This window comes from Buceros rhinoceros, unplaced genomic scaffold, assembly GCF_000710305.1.
Source record: "Buceros rhinoceros silvestris isolate BGI_N320 unplaced genomic scaffold, ASM71030v1 scaffold13933, whole genome shotgun sequence".
In the NCBI taxonomy this organism is placed as follows: Eukaryota; Metazoa; Chordata; class Aves; order Bucerotiformes; family Bucerotidae; genus Buceros; species Buceros rhinoceros.
In genome coordinates, this window is record NW_010402020.1 from 147397 (window position 1) to 169066 (window position 21670).

The following is a 21670-nucleotide window of genomic DNA, read 5'->3' on the forward strand; positions in this document are numbered from 1 at the left end:
AAGCTCAGCTTATCTCCTGACTCTTCTACCTCCTCCCTCCCCCGAGTGGCACTGGGGAGTAGCGGTAGCAGTCCATAACACTTCATCTCTGCTGCTCCTTCCTCCTCATGCTGCTCTCCTGCTCCAGCACGGGGTCCATCCCACAGGGTATAGCCCTTCATGGATTTCTCCAGTGTGAGCCCTTCTCATGGTCTGCAGCTCTTCAGGAACAGCTCCAGCATGGGACCCTTCCATGGGGCGAAGTCTTTCAGGAAGAGACTGCTTGCTCCACTGTTCGTCCCCCAGGGGCCACAGTTCCTTCCAGGAGCCTGCTCCATCCAGTACAGGCTCTCAGGGTCACAGCCTCTTTCAGGCACAGCTACCTGCTCCTGCATGGGGCCATCCACAGCCTGCAGGTGGTTATCTGCTCCACCATTAATGATCATGGGCTTCAGGGGGACAGTGCCTCACCATGGGGAATCTCTTCTTCACCAACCTTAGTGTCAGCAGGGCTGTTTGTTTCATGTTTGTCTCACTCTTCTCTCTCACAGCTGCTGTGCAGCATTTTTATCCCCTTCTTAAATACATTATACGCAGGTGCTACCAACATCACTGATGGGCTATGCCTTCCAGTGGCAGCTCCGTCTTGGAGCCACCTGGAACTGGCTCCATCGGACATGGGGACAGCTTTTGGCATCTTCTCACAGAAGTCATACCTGCAGCTCCCTTGCTACCAATACCTTGCCATATAAGCCCAACAGAAATGCCTAGCCTCCCTCACAGACTCCACTATCTTGTCCTCAGTATCTAGGCTTCTCAGACATCATGTACAGATTACTAGGTCTTTCAGTATAAGATTCAAAACAGCTGGGCTCAGGGGGAGGGTGAAGAGCAGGGAGTCACCTCAGTCACTCTTACTGCCCTAGCTCAAGGCAAGGTTCTCTCAGATCTGCCATACTCATCGTTACTGAAAGGCAATACTCTCTATTCACAATACAGACCACTGAACTCATGTCCTCAACGAGTGATTAAAAAAAAAAAAAATCTTTCACTGTCTGAGAAACAGGATGGCTCCTTTGTCTGCCTCTCTGATCCTCCCTCCTCACCCCAATGTTCAGGAGTAAATGACTCTGTTATTCAATAGTTATGGGGATTCAATTAAAAGACTTTTTTTAAATAGACTTATTGATAGAAACACAATCAACCCACCAAAACATAGGCTATTCTCATTTGAGATCATTCTCTCTTTACTGCTCAGAGAGTCCATGTAAAGTGAAGTGCCAAGACTGCATGGGCCACAGAGAGTCAGTGCAGAGTGCACACGTACCCGCCAGTAAATGCTTTCCAGCCTTATTTTCACAACATCCAGGGGTTGTGAAATCTCATGTATTTGAAACTGTCCTTCCCCAGCCTGAACTATCTCGTTGCCAGTGAATCCATTATCCCTGGTGAATCATAAAAATACAAAATTTACAAACTACTGTATGACAAATACTTAACATTTTTAAAGCATTTTTAAAGCTTTAGGTTACTTTAAATTCAAACATTTTAGATTTATTATCTCCTATCCCATATGAGTCATAAACTCTACAACTTTCCCCCACCCCCTAACTTCAGCTTTCTGCAAGTGAACAGACATAAGATTGACAACTCGTTGGTAACAAGCCTTTCCTGAATTTGTGTGTAACTCATACTGAATTAGTGTTGGTTACAATGCAGTATTTAGAAGCAAAGCGTTTTCTTATGTTATGTTCCAGTTGTCTTCTAGCTTTCATCACTGCTTTCATCACTGATGGTTGTTTCGAATTTTCAGGATAAACCGTGAATTCGGGCGAGTATTAAATTGTAGGACCTTATGCTGAAGCATAAGGATAGTAGTGGACATCAAACTCTAACTTAAACAATCGTCTCTATTATTCTCCTGCAAAGCATCTGTTTAGTCCAGTATAAGTGCATGAAAAATGGAAGCCTAACTACACAAAGCAAGCATTTAAAAAAAAAAAAAAAATCCATCTGGTGCCCAAAACACACAAGATCAAATAACAATTTTCATTAAGGTGCATGTCTAACCAATTTATTTTAACCCAATACAGTCAGTACTTAAACATCATCCTACAGAGAGATACCAGATGTCTTCAAGACCCTGGAAGGCATACACAGATCAAGAAATGAGTTACAGCTTGTTTTCCTTCCAGATACTGACCGGTAGAGCCTGAGAAAGCATCCTTCTGTAAGGTAATTGACATTCCACTTCCCTCATGGAGAGGTTGTGCTACAAGCGCTTTATTATGGAGTAACTTCTGCACCTTAGAAAGAGGAAGTTCTCAGGAAGTTGAGCATCCATTTCAGACTAAGAGGTCTGCAAGGTAACTGCAGCAGAACAACTCTGCTACAACTACTGTGGCTAAGTTCCCTGTGCTGTTACGTCTTAATACTAAAAACTAGGTTAAACATGTATCATTTCCCACTGCATAATGAGACTGAGTCATCAAGATTAAAAAGGGTTCAAAGGGCATAACAAAGACATTGCTCAAAATACAGAAGTCCCTAAAAAAATTTACCAACAGTCCTGAATATAACCTATCAAGAGAAAGAACTGAGTGTGGCATGTAGAGTACTCAGCGGTGTTTTTCACTAGTGATGATTATATCGTACTTAGACATGAGCATGTACATAAATCGCAAACATCTTCCTCACTCATATGCTGCACTATTTACAAAGCTTCATAAGGAAACGAGAACTGCCTTATATACATGTCAGAACAAGCTACTGCCCATGTAACACTATTAATGGAACTGACATCACATACTGTATTTTTATCATCCACTAAAACCGCATCTTAACTTTTTTTAACAGGTCTAGATGGCATCTGTATTTTTTGCACTTTGTAGCAACTCAGCTATTGATCCTTTATTCTTTTTCTAGCATCTTGATACACTGATTAAATCTTACTTCGATGTTTTCAGACAGAGCAGGGTCTAATCTTTTGTTCATGTAATGATACAATATCCATACAAAAGGAGTATTTTTGTCTGTATTAAAAACAGCAGGCAGATTAACTACCTGGCAAAGAAAGCATGCAATACCAGTATACAACTAACATATCACATTACTGACCCAGAAACTGAACAATCAAAGTCACTGCTGTGAAGTGGAGGAGAAGGACTTCAACTGAAAGAAGTGGAGGCTGCAACTATGTGGAGCATTTAAGAATCAAGACAAGACAGCAATAGAAATGAGAAGAAGGGAACAAGAACCACAGAAGCAGATGTAAATTTTGACATAAACAAGATACAACTGAGGAGTGCAACTTGGGGAAGAGTCAAATGCAGAGAAAGACAGGAAACCAGCTAGTCATCTGCTACTAGCCTGGAACCCACAGGGATTGCAAGCATTCAGACAACTAACACCTTTCTCTATTTAACGGTGTACACACTTTACTAAGTCTTAAAAGATCTGTTTAAGGTCATGAATTTATCTTGCTGCCTGATCCTGCAATGTCCAGTAGCGCCATACATTAATGGTGCCTGGCTGGGCAGCATTAACAAGATCTAGATACTAATACTATAGGCTTTGCACAGCCATAAGACTCAAGAGGAGTCTTGTTACCTAACTTTTGCCTGAACACAGTCATTTTAAGTTTAAGCTACTTAAGGAGACCTTCCTTAACTACGAAAACAAATGGAAAAGCCAAATCCGGAGGTCCCAGAGGGTGGAAAGAAGATGCCATTAGAAAAATAAAGCAGACATGATGTTTATACACAAATCTAGTAAAACTGATAATTTTCCAAAACTAACAAAATTTTTGCATGTGTAAATAATTGTACTAGAGAACAGATTGGAAGACAAAAATCAAGGTACAGGAGGGAAATGAATTAGGCAATCAGTTGGCAGAATGCCCTGAGTCAACAGCCTATACTCAAAAGATTGCCCAAGCAACATGTTGCCCAGATAAACTGTGCAACAAAACTGTGCAACAAATTCTGAAGTGCCAGTGTCATGTCTCAAATTAAGAGAAGGAAGCACCGCTTTCACAAAAGCCACTAGCCTGCTATGGTTTTCAAACACTAACTCATGAGCAACTCACTCAGATTTTGTGTTTCGGGTTCACAACCCATGTCCACTACAGAATAGTTAGACTTAAACATTTCTATAGAATTACTATCGGTTCCAGAGGTATGGCATACTAATTCTGAAAGATAATAAATAAGCAACAACTACAATGAAGGTAGGGGGATAATCAGTGGTGAACCGGTCAGAAGAGAGGGTTATTTCATATTAAACCTACTAAGCAAGCACAGAGATTTGGACTACGTTGCTGCAGCAAGTCACTGTTTACACTCAAAAAGTAAACTCAGTCTTCTGGTGTGAATATACATAGTTTTTGCTAACTCTTGGAGTCACAGACAGGGATTATTAAACATACTCAAAGAATTCACACAAGCTCTCTCTCTACTGCTTGCAAGTTTCTTGCTTCCTATTATGCTGAACTTGAATTGCCATCCACCAGCGACAGAGAAACCCCCTTGTGACAGAGATGCTGATTTAGTGAAATAAAAGGAGCTTAAGACAAAACTACTTCTGAGGAATTCCCAGCTCCCCTAAATAGTCAAGTGTGTGCATGGGTGCGCATGTGAAGATACGCAGGCACACTTAAGATCCCATTTCGTCAGCCCAATTTCAGTCAAGAGGCTGATTTGAAGCAATGAAGCCTAGAAGGATAGGAAGGATTCCCCAGTGGCACTATTAAAATTCCATTACTAGGAGCGAATTTCTCAACATTATGGGCAAGATAAAAAAAAAAAAAAAACCCCCCAAAACCTTTCCTAGTAGGAGAAGGATAGGAAGGATTCCCCAGTGGCACTATTAAAATTCCATTACTAGGAGCGAATTTCTCAACATTATGGGCAAGATAAAAAAAAAAAAAAAATCCCCCAAAACCCTTGCCTAGTAGGACTCTGCCTAGACTCCAGATTGGAAGAAATGCCAGACTGTAATCCTGAAGCCAGAAAGGTTATCATTTTCCCCAAGGACAAAGTCTAAAAGACTACTGGTGCCAATGCTGAACAAAGCATTCTTGTTCAAAGGGACACACTGTGCTTTTTTCTTTCTGCACCTCTCCCTCTACACAGAGGGTGTATATTAATTAACTGCAAAGCATGCTGCTAGAATGTGTTAAAGCATCTCCACTGAATTCAGAGAGGTTTTATATTTCTACGTACATACTTCCAAGCAAAACAGAAGAAAACCCAACCAAAATAATGTAAAATTATCAAAGGACAGGAGGCTCCAACACATCCTTTGTCTCGCAGATTCAGACCCAATAAGGACAGATAGCTAGACAGGCAGATCAACCAGCCAAGTCCTGAAAACCTTTTACAGATAGAAATTTCACGGATTCTCTGAATAACTTGCTCTAGCGCTACATTATCTTCCCAGTGGAGAAACTTTTCGTGATGTCCAGTGTGAAGCTCTCAACCTGAAAACAGGTCTGTGGTGGTCTAGTTACATCATTTGCTCTACCAAGGCATGCTTGACTCCATCATCTTTATAACTGCCCTCCCAATAGCTGCAGGCTGCTATTGGATCACCCTTTAGCCTACTCAGACAAAGCTCACTCCCTCAGCCTTCCTTTGCAGGTCATGTGGACCAGCCTAGTAATGATCCACTGGTAATGATCTGCAGTTTCTTGACATTTATTTTAAACTAGTGGGCCCAAAGGGAACGTTCCTGGTATAGGCTCACCATTGCCAAGTACAGAAGAACAGTAATTTCCCTTCATCTGCTAGCCACACTCCTAGTGTAGCACAGTACCACATTTACTGACAATGACGACAGCACACCACTGGTTCACATTCAACAACTTAGTTTCAATCATAATCCCCACTGCTTTTGAGCAAAGCTGACACTTGGCCCATCAGTTCCCAGCCTGTACCGTATCACAGTATTGGTTTTGCTCAGGTACACAACTTTGCACCTAGCATTTAACTTCATGAAGCATCTGATGGCCCAATCCTCTAGTCTTTCAAGATCTCTTGGGATTTATGCTTTGCCATTTGTCATGTCAGTCAGCCTCACTAATTGAGTGTCATTTGCAAATATACATCATCATCCAAGCCACTAGGTATTGAAAAATAGGGACTCCAGAATCAACCCTTGACATACTGCACTCAGTCAACTGCCAGTGGATGTCGAGCTATTGATAACAGTCCAGCTGATTTACAACCCATTAAGGAGGTTGTTCATCCAGCCCATACCTCCCTCAACTCCTAAATGAGAATGCAGCTCCAGATAGCATCCAAAACCTTAGTAAACTCAAGTATTCACTTCTGCCATTTTGCTACAGAAGGCGATGAGACTGGGTAAGCAGTTAAATGCGCGTGCACACACACACACACACTCTGCAAGTATTAATTTCTTGATGGAACTCACGTAGAGACAGGCCATGATCCTTCCAGGGCCTGAAATAAGGCTGACAAGCCTACGACTTCAAGAGTTTTGCCTGACTTTCTTGCCGATGGGTGTAGTATTAGCCTTTTTCTATGACAGCAACCTTGCAGTCACATTGCCAACTCTTTCAGCTTCCTAAGGTGAATTAGATCCAGCACCATGGATCGCAGGGTATCTCATTGCTTTAACTAGTCTTTAACCTGTTGCCCCCTAATGTGATCTGACCATCTCTTTCTCAGTCTGTAAAAGTACACACAAAGGTATGAGAACTGGCTCTTGCCTGCGAAGATGAAGGCAAGAAAATCACTGAATACACCAATCTTGCCCACACCATCAATCACTAGGTTGCTTCCCCTACTTCATCAGTAGATCTGCACTCTCCTTGAACTTCCACTTTCTACTAGCATCCCTGTAGAAGCCCTTCTTGTTAATCTTCATCAGACCTAACTCTGGCTGGGCTTTGGCCTTTTAGTTTTCATCCTTAAATACACAAATAATTCTTTTACACTCCTCTTCTGTTGCTGGTCCACATTTCCACCTCTCATATGCCCCTTTTCTGCTGTTTTGTTCATCAAAAAGCCTCTTGCTCAGTCAAGCGGGCTTTCTGTTCAAGGTCCTGATCTTCCTGGAAAATGAGATGGTCTGCTCTTTAACTGTACGTGCATTTTCTTTAACAAGATTTTTAAATTTCCTTTAAGCCCCTTACTGACTACCTCCCCAGGAATTCTAATTTATAGTAAATCCTCAGATAAGCCACAGTTTGATTTTACTGCTAAGCTTCCCAGCCTTCTCCAAATCCTGAACTGAGTCATCTCATGATCACTTGAACTCAAGATCTGCTAGCCTCTTCCATCTTCGTGGTGAAATAGATCAAACAGACCACTAGCCCTGGTTGCTAGGAATTCGTTATCTACACCTTCTAGAACCTCCAGCATTGTCTGTCCAACATTTTGAGGCTTTCCCAGATGATGTCTTGATGGCTGAAAGCCTCTGCGAGGACAACAGGCAGGAGGCCTCTAGTTGTTTACAGAGAGCATTAATCATGTCTTCCACCTTTTCATGCAACCTGTAAAAAGTCCCAAACATTGCTCGTGTTCCCTCCTCTGTGATTTTGCATGTTGATGAACGAGAATGTCTCTGCTCTCACACTAGAGTTCCACACAGACAAGGAGCTATCTAACTTATGAGTGCAGCTTTCCCTCTCCTTTCCTTCTGATCCTTCCTAGCAGCCTACACCTATCCATGACTGTGTTCCACCCATACATGCTACCTCATCAAGTTTCTGGGATTCAAACCATGTTACAACACCACAACTCTAGTGGATAAAACTTCAGGTTCGGGTTGTGTCCAATTCTGTTAATAGAGAGACTTGAACAGAAAGCCATACTTTTTAAAAGGGAATGACATACAACATTCAGATATTTAACTGAAAGTGTTCTGAAAGTGTTCATTTTGTTACTAATTTTAATTAAAGTAAAAAGTTATTTGATTTCTCTACTATTTCCTTTGGCCTTTAACTACCAAAATAGGAAACAGTCACCATAGGTTGGTTGTACAAACAAGCATGGGACAAATATTTTCATGGAACAGTTTCTGACTCTTCCATTCACTGAACAGATGTTTCAGATCCTCTCAATAATTCACAGTTCTTGAGACACTTTGAAAAAGCTGTGGACAATGGAGAAGATTCCAATGATTATGGAAAAATCAAATGTTGCATTCATCTTCAGAAAAGGTAAATAACCTAGACAGGCTGCAAGAACCAGCCAGTAGGAACCACATGAAATTCTAACATAAACAGAGTTATGGGACAGGCTAAACCCCTGCAGTGGTACAGGCTGGGGTCTGATTAGCTGGGGAGCAGCTCTGCTGAAAAGGATCTGAGGCTTTTTGCAGACAGCAAGCTCAACACAAACCAGAAGCACGCCCCAGCAACAATGAAGGCCAAAAGGCAATAGTGGACTGTATCAACAGAAGTATAGCAGGTAGATTGAGGGAACTCCTTATTTCTCTTTACTCGGTCCTTGTTGGATCACACCTGAGAGAGACTGTCCAGTTTTGAAAAGTTTAAGAACAACGTCGATAACTGGAGAAGGCTCTACAAAGGGTGACCAGCCATTGGGGATTGTAGCACTTTCCCTGTGAAGAAAGGCTGAAGGAACTGGGTTTGTTTAGCTTAGAAAAAAGAAGATTTGGGAAAGAAGAGCAACCTCCTGGTGCCTAAGGGGAAGTAACTACGAAGACAGACAGAGCTAGGCTCTTGGCTGAGGTGCACAGTAGGAAAACAAGACACAAATTGAAATAGGAAAGATTCCAACTAGATACGCAAAAAACTTCACTAGGCTGCCCACAGAAGTTGCAGAATCTCAATCCTATTAAGTTTTCAAGACAGGACAAAGCTCTCAGTGTGTATTCAGACAGAAAAACTGGTATGAATTCAGTTTTGACTCTGGTTTGAGTAACTGCTTGGACCACCATTCCAACCCACATGACTATGAACTGAAAATACCTGGAAAAGTCTCTGACAAGAATAATATGCTCTAGTTACAATAAGCATTTCCCTGTTTAATTTTCCTCTGAAGAGACAAGTTTTGGACCACAACTTCACCTCTTAATGTCCTACATCATTTTTACTTCCACTGGAGAAATTCAATTGATTTTATAACTTCAGGATTTCACAATTCATTAGTTTACAAAGTACCACTTTATGATACTAGTTCAAGTCGTTCTGTGACAAAAAATAGATCAGCAGGATCTGGCCTATGATCTCATTGCAATTAGAGAGACATGGAATAGACTGCATGACTGGAATGCCATCATGGATGAAAACAAGGCCAGCAAGGTGAGGCGGTGGAGTTGCTCTTTATGTGAGAGGGCAACTGGAATTCATCGAGCTGTGCCTGGGGGGAGATGAAGAATGAGTCAAGAGCTTGTGAGTAAGAATTAAGGAACAAGCTAATATGGGTAACAATATTCTGAGTGTTTACTACAGGCCACCTGATCAGGAAGTTGATGAGGCCTTCTACAGACAGCTGGAAGTAGCCTCACAATCACAGGCCCCGGTTCTCATGGGGGACTTCAATTACCATGATATTTGCTGGAAAGACTACACAGCCAGGCACACACAGTCCAGGAGAGTTCAGGTGGTTCCTGAAAAGCCTTGATGATAACTTTTTGACACAATTATTTCACAGGAGTCAACAATGATAGGTGTGCTGCTGGACTTGTACTACCAAACAAAGAAGGTCTTGTTAGGGATGTGAAGGTTGGGGACAGCCTTGGCTGCAGTGAGATGGTAGAGTTCAGGAACCTACGTGGAAGAACTAGGGCAGTAAGTAGGATTACAATCCTGGACTTTGAGAGACCTAACTTTGGCCTCTTCAAAGACCTACTTGGAGGAATCCCACAGCTTAGGACTGTAGAAGATCGGGGTGCCCAAGAGAGCTGATTAATATTCAAGCACCACGCTCTCCAAGCTCAAGATCGATGCATCTCTAATAGTAAGAAATCAAGCAAAGGAGGCAAAGACCTGCACAGATAGGCAAGGAGCTTCTGGAAAAGCCCAATTAGAAGAAGAAACGTCACTCTAGTCTTCAAAACGGGCAAGGAGGACGACCCAGGAAACAAGCCAGTCAACCCCATGGCCATCCCTGGAGAGGTCATGGAACAGCTCATTCTGGAGGTCATCTCTAAGCACGTGGAGGCAAAGAAGGTTATTGGGAGTGGTCAACATGAATTCACCATGAGGGAATCATGCTGGACCAATCTGATAGCCTTCTATTATGGCATGACTGGCTGGGTAGATGAGGGGAGGGCAGTGGATGTCATCTATCTTAACTTCAGCAAGACTTCTGACACTGTCTCCCATATCATCCTTATAGGGAAGCTTAGGAATTGTGGGTTAGATGAGTGGACAGTGAGGTGGATTGAGAACTCCCTGAATGACAGAGAACTCAGAGGGTTGTGATCAGTGGCAGAATCGAGGCCTGTGGGTAGTGGTGTTCCCCAGGTATTAGTACTAGGTCCATTCTTGTTCAACATATTCATAAATGGCCTGGATGAAGGGACAGAGGGTACCCTCAGTAAATCTGCTGATACAAAACTGGGAGGAGTGGCTGACACACCAGAACGCTGTGTTCAGAGACCTGGACAGGCTGGACAGTTGGGTGGAAGGGAACCTAATGAAGTTCAACAGGGGCAAGTGTAGGGTCCTGCACCTGGGAAGGAATAACCCCATGCACCAGCACAGATGAGGGGTTGACCTGCTAGAAAACAGCTCCAGAGAGAAGGATGTGGGAGTCCTGGTGGACAACAGGTTGAACATGAGCCAGCTATGTGCCCTTATGGTCAAGAAGGCCAATGGTATCTTGGGACAAGCAGCTTGAGGGACGTTCCGCTCCCATTCTGCCCTAGTGAGGGTACATCTGGAGTACTGTGTACAGCTTTGGGCTCCCCAGTTCAAGAGAGACAGGGAACTACTCGAGAGAGTCCAATGGAGGGCTACAAAGATGATCAGAGGACTGGAGCATCTCTCTTACAAGGAAAGGCTGAGAGACCTGGGACTGTTTAGCCTGGAGAAGACTGAGAGGGAATCTTATCAATGCTTATAAATATCTAAACGGTGGGTATCAAGAGCATGGGGCCAGTCCCCTTTCAGTGGTGCCCAGTGACAAGACAAGGGGAAATCGGCATAAACTGGAAGAAAGTAACTTCTGAACATAAGGGAAAACTTCTTTGAGGGCGACAGAGCACTACCCAGAGAGATTGTGGAGTCTCCTACTCTGGAGCCTTTCAAACCCCACCTGGACACATTCTTGTGCAACCTGCTCTAGGTGCACCTGCTTTAGCAGGCGGGTTGGACTAGGTGATCCCCAGAGGTCCCTTTAAACCCCTACCATTCTGTGAGTATCTCTATCTACTGACAGGAGGGATCTGAAAATATTTTAAAAGCACTTGTGAATTGAAAAGTACAGAAACAACAGCCAATGTGTTGCAACACAATACATGTGAGAACACACACCACAGTATCTCCCCAACCCAACAGAGGATGAAGCACTCTTTCAATTCCTGATCTTTTTTTTTTTTTACAAGAGCAGAAAGGCTAATAAAAATACTGCACTGACCAGCAGTCAACAGAACAATGCTTAATACATGCTCAGAGATCTCTGCAGTAGGTGGCTGCTTCTGGCGGTAAGAAGAAATAGCACTTCCCGCAGATGGCTGGAATAACTAATTCCAAAATAACAGCGAATAATTTGTGAGGTATGTCTTGATTTGCAGCCACTCCATGAAGCATTTGCTTTACTGTGTCTGTAGTTCTGTCCAGAAGGGGCCAAGGTGGGAATATTTCTGCTCTATTACAGACAGAGAGGTACATGCAATTATACCTCAGCAACATGAGCCTTGAAAATCCCTGCTGGCTTGCTGCTTCCAGAGATGCAGAGTGCTCCAGGACCCTGCACCTTACCTGCACAGCCTCACTGTCAAGCAGACAGCAGTTAGAAAGAAGCTCTGCACTGTTAATGGCAAACCAATCTTCCATAAGCTATTTTTTAAGAATTCCTACTACTAAAATCAAAAACCCACCTATTTCTTTTGCTTTATTAACCCAGGATACCAGAAAAGCAAAGCTGCTTCCATAATCAATTCTCCATAACCAATTCTCCTGTGTGAAAAGTTACCACTGAAGTGGAAAACAGCAATACCCAAAGTAAATCCTCATAAAGAACACAGCGAGCACTTCAGTGAGATAAATACAAAGGGAAAAGCTCCAAAAATATAAAATGGTCCACTCCAAGAAGGCAGTTTAAGTAAGCCTTTCCACAGCACTGGATCCTATCTCAACTCACTACTAGCCAGCACATCCACACTAGAGAGAAGAAAAGAGAAAATCCTTCTGATATACAAATCAGGTACCATGTTGTTCCCTTAGAACAAAGGTCCTGGACAGATATTTTTTAAATTTATTCATTTATTCTCAGTATACATCAGAGAGGGGTTGATTTGTGTAGGAAACGTTATAGCAAATAACGTGAAGACAACTGCATTTACAAGCTAGGTGCCTGTTGATATACTAGTTCTCTCTACTACTTAAATAAAAAGCCAAAACTCTTAAGTGTTGCTTTCTCCATCTTGCAGCTTCTATCAGAGTAGAAGCGGACTGCCTTCTTTTCATAGTTAGAATGGGTTGCTTCTGAAAATCCTCAGTATTTCAAGTTTCACTGTAAAATTCTTGGCTTCTCTTCACAGGAAAAGTATACGTTTATAGATGTCATAGATGTTAGGTTACTCACTTCCCCACCACCGCCATCAGACAAGGGTATTTCAAGTATTTTCACAGGGCTTACTTTCAAGGCTTCCACAGGCATCCAGGTGTCCCTCTTAAAAGTCCAAACAATCACAATACAGAAGGAGAGAATTAAGATGGATATTACCTCACAGCAAAGCTATTCTTTCTATTCCAACAGAGCAATTAACCCAAAGGTTGAAAGGAAAAGCAGCTTTATCTTAATAGGTTCAATAAATTTCCCTAAGTACTCTCATAAACAAGTTACAGAAAGATCTAAAAAGTCAACAACATGGGGACTCATCTGGCTGATGGACTTCGCTCACATGACAGCAGATAAATAACCAGCAGAAGGGCATTTTAAGTGATTTCTGGGATCTGATTCTTTCCAACAGTTTTAATTAGTGGTTTGGATGACAGAATGGGTACACTTTTAAACATTTATAGATGGCATCAAGACAGTAGCTCAAATAATTAGGCAGAAGTGTCCAAAATAAACAATTCTGTACCAAGAAATTTTTTTTAAAGATTACACAAAAACATCAAAGCAGTACTAGTAAAGTATCAACCAAAAAGGGTTTAAGCACACACACGAAAAAATCCATCACATATAAGATACTACACAAAGGGGATAAATCAATGAAGCAGCACAGCAGAGGAGAATGGGGTGCTCACAGTGGATTAAAAACCTCGTACGGTCAATACTAGACTGTTGCCAAAAGCAGCAAGTCCCAGTTCTAGGAGGCTGTTATGCTAGACCATCAGTGAGGTCTGGAAAGCAATTATAGTTCCATGGTGCTAATAACAAATCACAACTGGGATCCCATCCTCACTTTGGGGCTCCATGATTTAAACTGCTGACAGATAAAGAGAAAGCGCCCAAGAAAGAATTGCAAGGGTAATAGTTCTAGCAAATGAGGCTTATAAGGAAGAGGTAACAAGGCTCTTTGGAGGTTTGTCTCAAAAATGCAGAAGGCACGTAAGAAACCACAGCCCAACCACAATAGTATTGTGACAGCAATCAGCGATGTTCTGGATAGAACAGGAAAATTTAAACTTGCAGATGGGATTATGTGGATTGGAATAAAGTTTTAACAGAACACTAAAATAAAGGAACAAGTTAACTAAGGAGGTTATGGGATCTCTTGCCTTTGATAATCTGCAAGAACAAGACTGGCAGAGAGTCCAAAGAGACTTGATTCTGCCCCAGTATCATGGGCAAATGAACTCCATTACTTGCATTTCAGTGGTCCAAAATGCCTTTGAGGTATTAAGCTGCCAACATCTTCAGAGTGAGTTTGTTCTTTAATTTAAAAAGTGCCCATGTTAGGAGCAGAATCAGAATTGTTGAAGTTGGAAGGGAATTTTGAAGGTCATCTGGTCCAACCCCCCTGCTCAAATAGGGTCAGCTACAGCAGGTTGTCCAGGACTGTGTCCAGATTGCTTGTGAGTATCTCCATGGTAGAAGATTCCATGACTTCTCTGAACAACCTGTACCAGTGTTTGGTCACTCTCACAGTAAAAAAGCTTTTCTTGATGTTCAGAGTGAGCCTCCTGTGTTTAAGTTTATGCCCACTGCTTCTGGTTCTGTCACTGGGCACCACTGAAAAGAGCCTGTCTCTGTCTTCTTTGCATCCTCCTTTCAGGAGTTTATACATGTTGATAAGACCCCTGCCCCGAGCCTTCCGTTGTCCAGCCTGAGCAGTCCCAGCTTTCTCAGCCTTTCCTCTCATAACAGATATGCCAGCACCTTAATCACAATAGCAGTACTTCACTCGACTCTCTCCAGTATCTCTATACCTCTCTCGTACTGGGGAGCACAGAAATAGATCCAGCACTTCAGGTGTGGACTCACTAGTGCTGAGCAGAGGGGAATGATCACCTCCCTGGACCTGCTGACAACGCTCCACCTAATGCAGCCCAGGATGCCATCAACCTTCTTTGTGGCAAGGGCACATTGCTGGTTTATGTTGCACTTGGTGTCCAAGACCCCCAGGTCCTTTTCTGCAAAGCTGCTTTGGAGTCCATCAGCCCCCAGCATGCACTGATGCATGGGGTTGTTCTTTCCTCGGCACTTGCCTTTGCTAATGGACAGGAACAGGAAGATAAGACTTCCTACCAAACAACAAGTCTGTTATTCTTAACAAGGATACCAGATTGAATAGTTTCTAGGTTCTGACTCCCTACCACTGCTGTAAGAATTTGACAGAGGGCACATGCAGTCTACTCTTTCCATGCTTTAGTGCAAAAGTTAGGAGTCACAAAATGCAAAGGTCTTGACAGATCGGTTCAAACCACTGAAGTCTCTCCCACACATACACCAGAATGGATAATTCTACACAGCATTTAGGCATAGCTTAAAAGGAGAAAAGACTGAAATACGCTTTCCTTGTTGTTTATTCCTTTTTAATTTCTATTTCACAATTTCTATTCTTTTTAATCCTTTAGTAGCTTCGCTTTAAGGTAAATAGCAAAACTTTTCTTCTGAAAGTTATATTCTTCTTTTCAATAGTAACTTGAGCAATCTTTCTCAACTGTCTTATTTTATGCTTCATCCATTCTTCGATATTTTTAATTTTCTATCAAATCTTTCTTCTGTTCTCTGCATCATTTCAACAACTCTTAATACTGCTCTTCAGAGGTATAAACTCCTTACAGATCACACTTGCCTTGCTACAACTTACACTTCAAAATCTTGTCAAGCCTGTTCTTCAAAGCGCACACACCTTGAAGCTAAACGAAACATATTTAAATGAAGTCTGAAATTACTACTTGATAAACAGCACTGCACTTGTACAGTGTCTCAGATGTGACTCATCTATATCAGGGATCTAATATTTATGCATGCCAAAATCGAATAGAACAAAACAAATGCTATCAAGAGTAAAAAGAAACACACATACACAGAGGCTGGTATTTACAAGGCAGCCCAAGGGACTGTGAGCCCAGCTGAAATGAAGCGAAATTTGGGCACACAACACCCTTCAAGGCACATACCCTTCAGCTGTATTTCAGGTTCAAATAAAAAATAAAGAAATAAATTAAAAAATCAAGGCAACAAAAGAAAGAACTCAGCACTGCGAGGCAGACTTCTGATTTTAAACCCTAGATCTTGCTATTTCTTCAGCTCCTTATTTTTTCAATTTGTTGAACAGCTGTCTGTGAAGTTTTGACATGTAAACAATGTAGAGCAGAGGCAGGGGTCTACACTGCTTTCAATTAAGTCTGCACAAAGTTCAAATAATTTCATTTGGAACATAGTTTATAAAAATGTGTTTGTTCCCAATATTATTGCTAGTAAAAGTGTTCCTTATTCTGGTTCCTTGTGCATGTCTGTCTGCTTCCAAGTATGGAAGCAAATTCTCAGTTATCACTCTGCTGTTTCAACACCCAAAACTCAGATGGAGAGATTCAGGTTTATAACGATTCTACATTAGTTTCTCCTGTGTATTACACTCTGCTACAAGCAAGCTATGACTGGTAGAAGCTTGCTATATTCCAGGTTATTTAACAGCACTGAGTTGATATTTCCTCCAACGCACGAGGAACATTTCTTGATAATACACATCAGATAATCCTGGAATGTGGGTTCAGCTTTCACCTGAAGCACTGCTGCTTTATTACAAGCCATCACGCCAACTTCTACATACTCAAAATGCTTTAACTTACGGAAACCTTTAACTTCTCTGCTATCTGGGATTTTGACACCTTTACTGGCAGAAAAGTATTCCATAACCTGGTTAATTCTGGTTTATTTTGGGGGAAAACATAGTTATTTGTGATAGCTATTGTCACTGTTCCCAAGGCTCTAATTGCTCACTAATTCATTCCTATACATAAGCGCCTAACAAAAAAATTAAAGTGTTTGGTTTTTTATATGCTATGAGCTTTCAGGAAAAAGATTTACACATTCAGAAAATCCAAAGTGACATGTAAATATTTATGTGGAATAAGATCAAGGGGCTTTTATTTTAAGAGTGTTATTCCTTAACATTTTGAAGTAAGTATGTCAAGAAACTCACTAAAATGAGTTTTCTTCAAAATTACGTAAGAAAAAAAGCAACCCCTCCTGGCATGCGTGTCATTTAGGAGCAGAAAAAGAGAACAATCAGGAATCAAAACAGGTGTCACCAGTAAGAGCTGTAGCGTAAATGTCTTTTTCAAATTGCACATGCACACATGCACAAGAACAAACAACATTCCAGCCTCATTCAAGTTTAAATTAAGATTCAGAATACCTAAAGGCTGGTATGAAAGCATCCATTAGTTCAGCTGTATTTGATGGGAGGAGGGGGTAAGGCACAATCTCTCATTTATTTAAGCAGCTATTCCAAGAAAACTGATTACCTTTCCAAGGGAATGTTAATTCCTCTTTCTTTTCATTCAGCAACTGAACAAGTCATACATACCTGTATTACATAACAGGATTGAGGCATGCAGTCAAAAAAATAAGTGTCTTTTAGGATGCAAAATTTTATTTATATGTCAACAGATTAAAGAGATGGAAGTGTTTGTACTACTAGCTCCTTCATAGTAGATCATAGCACAAACGCACAGCAAACATGCCGGAGATTTGTCAGAGCACAACAGAAGTAGAACACCACTAGAAATCTGTGCCTTCTCTTGAAAGACAGCAAAAACTACCCTGAGAGTACACATGCAGGTTCTGAAACCCCATCTCATTTGCACAGGTACCGTGCTTGCCTGTGATAATCACAAAATTTCTTGCCAAAGACCACTTGTGATGACAACACAAGGTTATAAAGTCATCTGCAACTAATACATCAATCTTGTGTGGATAGTGCTGTGATATTTTGTTTCCTCTCCATACACAATCATTTAGCCATGAAATAAAATAGTCTGCAGCACAACTAGCATAAAAAACATTATGTGCTTCTGTTACGATTTGGATGGTTAATTAACATACAATAGATTACGACATGAAAATGCATACACCAAAGGACAGAATCGCAAAATTTAGCTGCTGTTTCTGTATTTATCAGAAGGCAAGCAGGAGATCGGAGATACTGTGGTTTCAATGCCCTGCAACACTTCTCTGTTCTGAACTTGTGCTCGCCACAGCAGCTTCTACGACCTCTCTCACCCTGGGAAACAGCACAATATGGTGCCACTTTGTAGGCAGGAAAAAAGCTCCCTACCATCACCTCTCTTCAGTAACTGGGTCTCTATTTGTCTCTGTAGATTCCACGTCTCCTGGGTGAGCATCTCAGACTCTTCAGACAGTTCCCAACTGGCACTGTCCATAGCGACTGTTCATTTGTGCATAGATTCTAAAACTTCATCACCCCAAATACGTGTAGCTTCGAAAGGTAGTTGAGTCTCTGCTGTCCCACTTCCCTTGCCCCATCTCAGCATGAACCATGCTGAAGAAGTGGGGGCAGAGAAGGAATGCAAGCCAAATAAAACTTGCACAGAGTCCGAACAACCACAGGTTGTGTAAGATCTATTCCCTCACATTCTGCCTACTCTCAACCCACTTCTGGCAACAAATAGTAAATCTCAAAGTCTGCAAGATAAGAATCGGTTGAGTCTTAGCGACCTTTAGCCACCTAAAAAAGGACAAAAGAACTGGGCTCCTGCTGAGTTATTTTGGGGAAAGGAACACCAGGGGAAGCAGGAGCCCTGCAGACTTCCAATACACAAACACATTTTTATGCAGACAGAAGCTGCCATGACTTCTTTTTGAAATGGAAAAGAGCACTTCTGTTAGCCAGCAGTCTCCTTGGACAAACCAGGAACAAAGTCCTCATTTGCTCATGCTTCTCCCTACCAACAAAACTAATGGACCTAAAGATCTACCAGGCATAAAAGTGACTGGGAAAGAATGAGCACAGCTAACATTCTGGAAAAGGAGGTAGAAAGATCACAGCAGCACCTTAACCAGCACCTTAACCCAAGTTAACTAAAGCAGACAGTACTTTACCTACGTCTTCAGACTGAATTTATTTCAAGGAGCAAGCTTCAAGAATGAACAATTAAAGACAGTACATTAGCAGGGCTCAAAAATGGCTTAGTATATAGGCTGTAATATCAGCAAAACATAGGAACTGGAGCTAGCATAAAACACCTCTCCTAGAAATTTTTTAATAGTGAAATGTAAGGGATGAGCTCAGGTGAAAAAACACCTACTTCTATCAGTAATGCAATCTTGCGAAGGTCTGTTGCATGGTGGACCAGTCTTGGTCTATTCTCTCAACAAACCAGTTCCAAAATGGGAGATAGTGAATCTGAGGGGCATCTAAATGCTGTTGACTGCTAGACTTGCACCAACTCTCTACTTTCTCAAACTCCAACCCCCAAATCATAGTTAAAAAGAAGTAGGCATAGAGAAGACTGAGACAACAAAGGCAGTCTGAAGTTTGACATCTGCTTCAAAGCACAAAGCGTGATACTTACTGCATAGAGAAACAGATGTACACCAAAATCCAAACTATGGAAGAGAAATTCATCCTGGCTGGCTGCATATCATCTCTCAAGCCAGTCTACCAGATCTATGTTTGTTCTGGGCAGGTGAAAGGCCTATAAGGCCTGCATTACTATGGGCCATATTACTGTTTGAAAAGTCTGCTTACCTCCTCACAAGGGTGGAGCGCTGCAATAAGCAGGTCCCAGCTTGTTGGCACCACAGCAAACTCAGAAATACTCATCTTACTCTGGTCTTGTCCAGAAATTATAGCTGTGTCTTCCCACGTTCCAAGTACAGTGTTGTGGAGTCAAATGGCTCTCTGGGACCAAGAACTATAATGAATTTGGACTTGAAACATGGTTTCAAGTGGAATGCAAGAGCATGTAAGCTATATACCTGATGTTACCAGACAAAAAGAACACAATCTCAGTATGCCCAAAGAGTACATCATCAAAAAATGGATCCATGTAGGTAAAAATACCCGGTTACACACTACTACAATTCACTGACATCAGCAATGACACACTTTCACCACAAGCCCCTGTTTAAATAGCAGTCCTAAAACCACTCACATTTTGTATCAAGACTGACAGTATGTCACCAGATAAGCTTATATTCCTTAATTAAGAGGACATACTACAACTTTTCCTTAAGTATCTCTTTCCCACCCTGCCTCCCAGCTCCTTTATCTCACATCTTTTATGAAAATAAAACTGTCATGCAACAGTTAATCCTTCCAGTATCACAAGCAGCTATCTTACTTTCTCAGTATGAATCAACACTGGCCTTATACTAATTTCTAAGGCTCATTTACAATGCAGCTGCATCAGTTCTTTCCTAGTTCATTTGCTTTCAGTAGGGGCTTCATTCTCCATTCAAATGACAAATTGCTCCAGCAACCACATATACACGTGGCTTCCTCAAGCCTGGCATTTTTAGGTTTAATAGAGCCTTTTTGAATTGCCGATGTTTTAATTACTATATGACAATATATACGCGTTAATTATGTTGGAAGACCTGTGCAAAGTATTGCAGCCAAGAACGGTGTTTTAGCTATTGAACAGAGTTCATACTGATTTGTTTCATCTCTGATGCATTTTCCTAGCAAAAAGCTTCTAAAAACATGAACTAAAAGAACATAATCCCTTAAACATCAGGAATAAACCCAACTCTGTTGACCTGAATCTGTTCCCATCAGCTTCCTTTATCTGAAAATTGGCACTCATGCTAAATGGACAATATATATAACAGCATTTAATGATTGGTGTTTTCTGGATAAGCTGCCTCTACTTTTCTAAATCACTCTAGAACTGTTTTTGTTAAAGTAATGATCTTATTCAGATATCACACCCTACTAAATACTTTCCTTCTTGCTCATTTTGGGCTGCCAGAATTCTTCATTTCAGAAGAAAGATGGCAGAGTCATGCCAGTTTCTCGACAAAATAACATCTTAATCTGTATCCTTGCTGAACTTCTAAATTGTATGAAGTGCTTGTGAAAACCATTATTGCTAGACATCATGATTACTGCAAGACAGAGGGGAAAGGAAGGAGATTCAGGACTGGAGCATGTTAGAGATGTGTACCTTGCCTGCATTTGCTATTAGCAAAGTGTAACATTGAGTATAATTAGTCAGGAAGCACGGGTCCTACTTCGTTCTGACACTGGCAGAAGCGCACTGAGGTGATGACTATCAACAAAGCCAGCTTGTGATCTGCAGCCATTAAAGGTGCACACATGCTGCAGCCAGCCTCCAAACTCTCATTCTTACTGCCTTTGCCATTCCTCTCACTTTTACTGCTCTTTTATTCATGTGACATTTTAAATTCACACAGGGTTCACAACCTTTATACAACACCTTCCACAGCCAAGGCTGTAGTCTCATTAGTTTCCAGAAACCTTATGTCAAAACTGATTTTAAAAACTAATGTTAGCATATAATTTTTAAGAAAAACACCCCTCAACATTAGAAAATGCAAGCATGACAGTTCAACCTAACTTACATAAAGACCCTCTGACTGTCTATAACAGAAACTCTTCCACTTTTCCCTTCAAACTAAACAAGTACATCCTCTACACTGGAACAGCAAAGGCAACACTTTTTTTTTTTTCCTTCTTGTAAATAAAATAATCGTTTATTTTTCCAAATTCAGGTTTGGTTTTACATCAGAGACAGTTTTACCAACACTGCGGTAAGTACTGGTGCCAGTTTATTTATCTAATGATTTAAGAGTAAGTTTTTATCACTCTGTAGATCTTTAGGTCCCAGAGCTTACATGGAGTTTCCTTTGCCCAAAGCAAGTACAGAATACACCAACATACAATTAAGGTAAGAAGTCAGGAAACAGTCATTGAAAGTTCACATGAAGGGCACAACAGCTTCAGGAAGAGAATGTAAAAAACAAAAACTGTTAAGTGTCAGTGAGTTTGGTTTGCCACCACAGCCCATCCCATGGTAACTCAAAACAAAGATCATTAGAGAGTCACAAAGCATACATAATGAAGTTTTAATAAAAACCAGGTGCGG

The 21670-nt window shown here is 41.4% G+C and overlaps 1 protein-coding gene across 1 annotated transcript in view; it reads right to left on the reverse strand.

The window, feature by feature from the left end:
* Window positions 1-17980, reverse strand: part of LOC104490250 (band 4.1-like protein 4B) — a gene marked incomplete at its 3' end in the record, with an annotated part of 119662 nt that extends 101682 nt beyond the window's left edge. Inside the window, exons 1-2 of the mRNA XM_010132511.1 lie at window positions 17875-17980; window positions 14571-14830 (exon numbers count right to left, since the gene is read on the reverse strand). Of these exons, the coding sequence (XP_010130813.1) occupies window positions 14571-14830; window positions 17875-17980 (366 nt within the window). The remainder of the gene's footprint in view (window positions 1-14570; window positions 14831-17874) is intronic.
* Between the last annotated feature and the right edge of the window lie 3690 nt (window positions 17981-21670).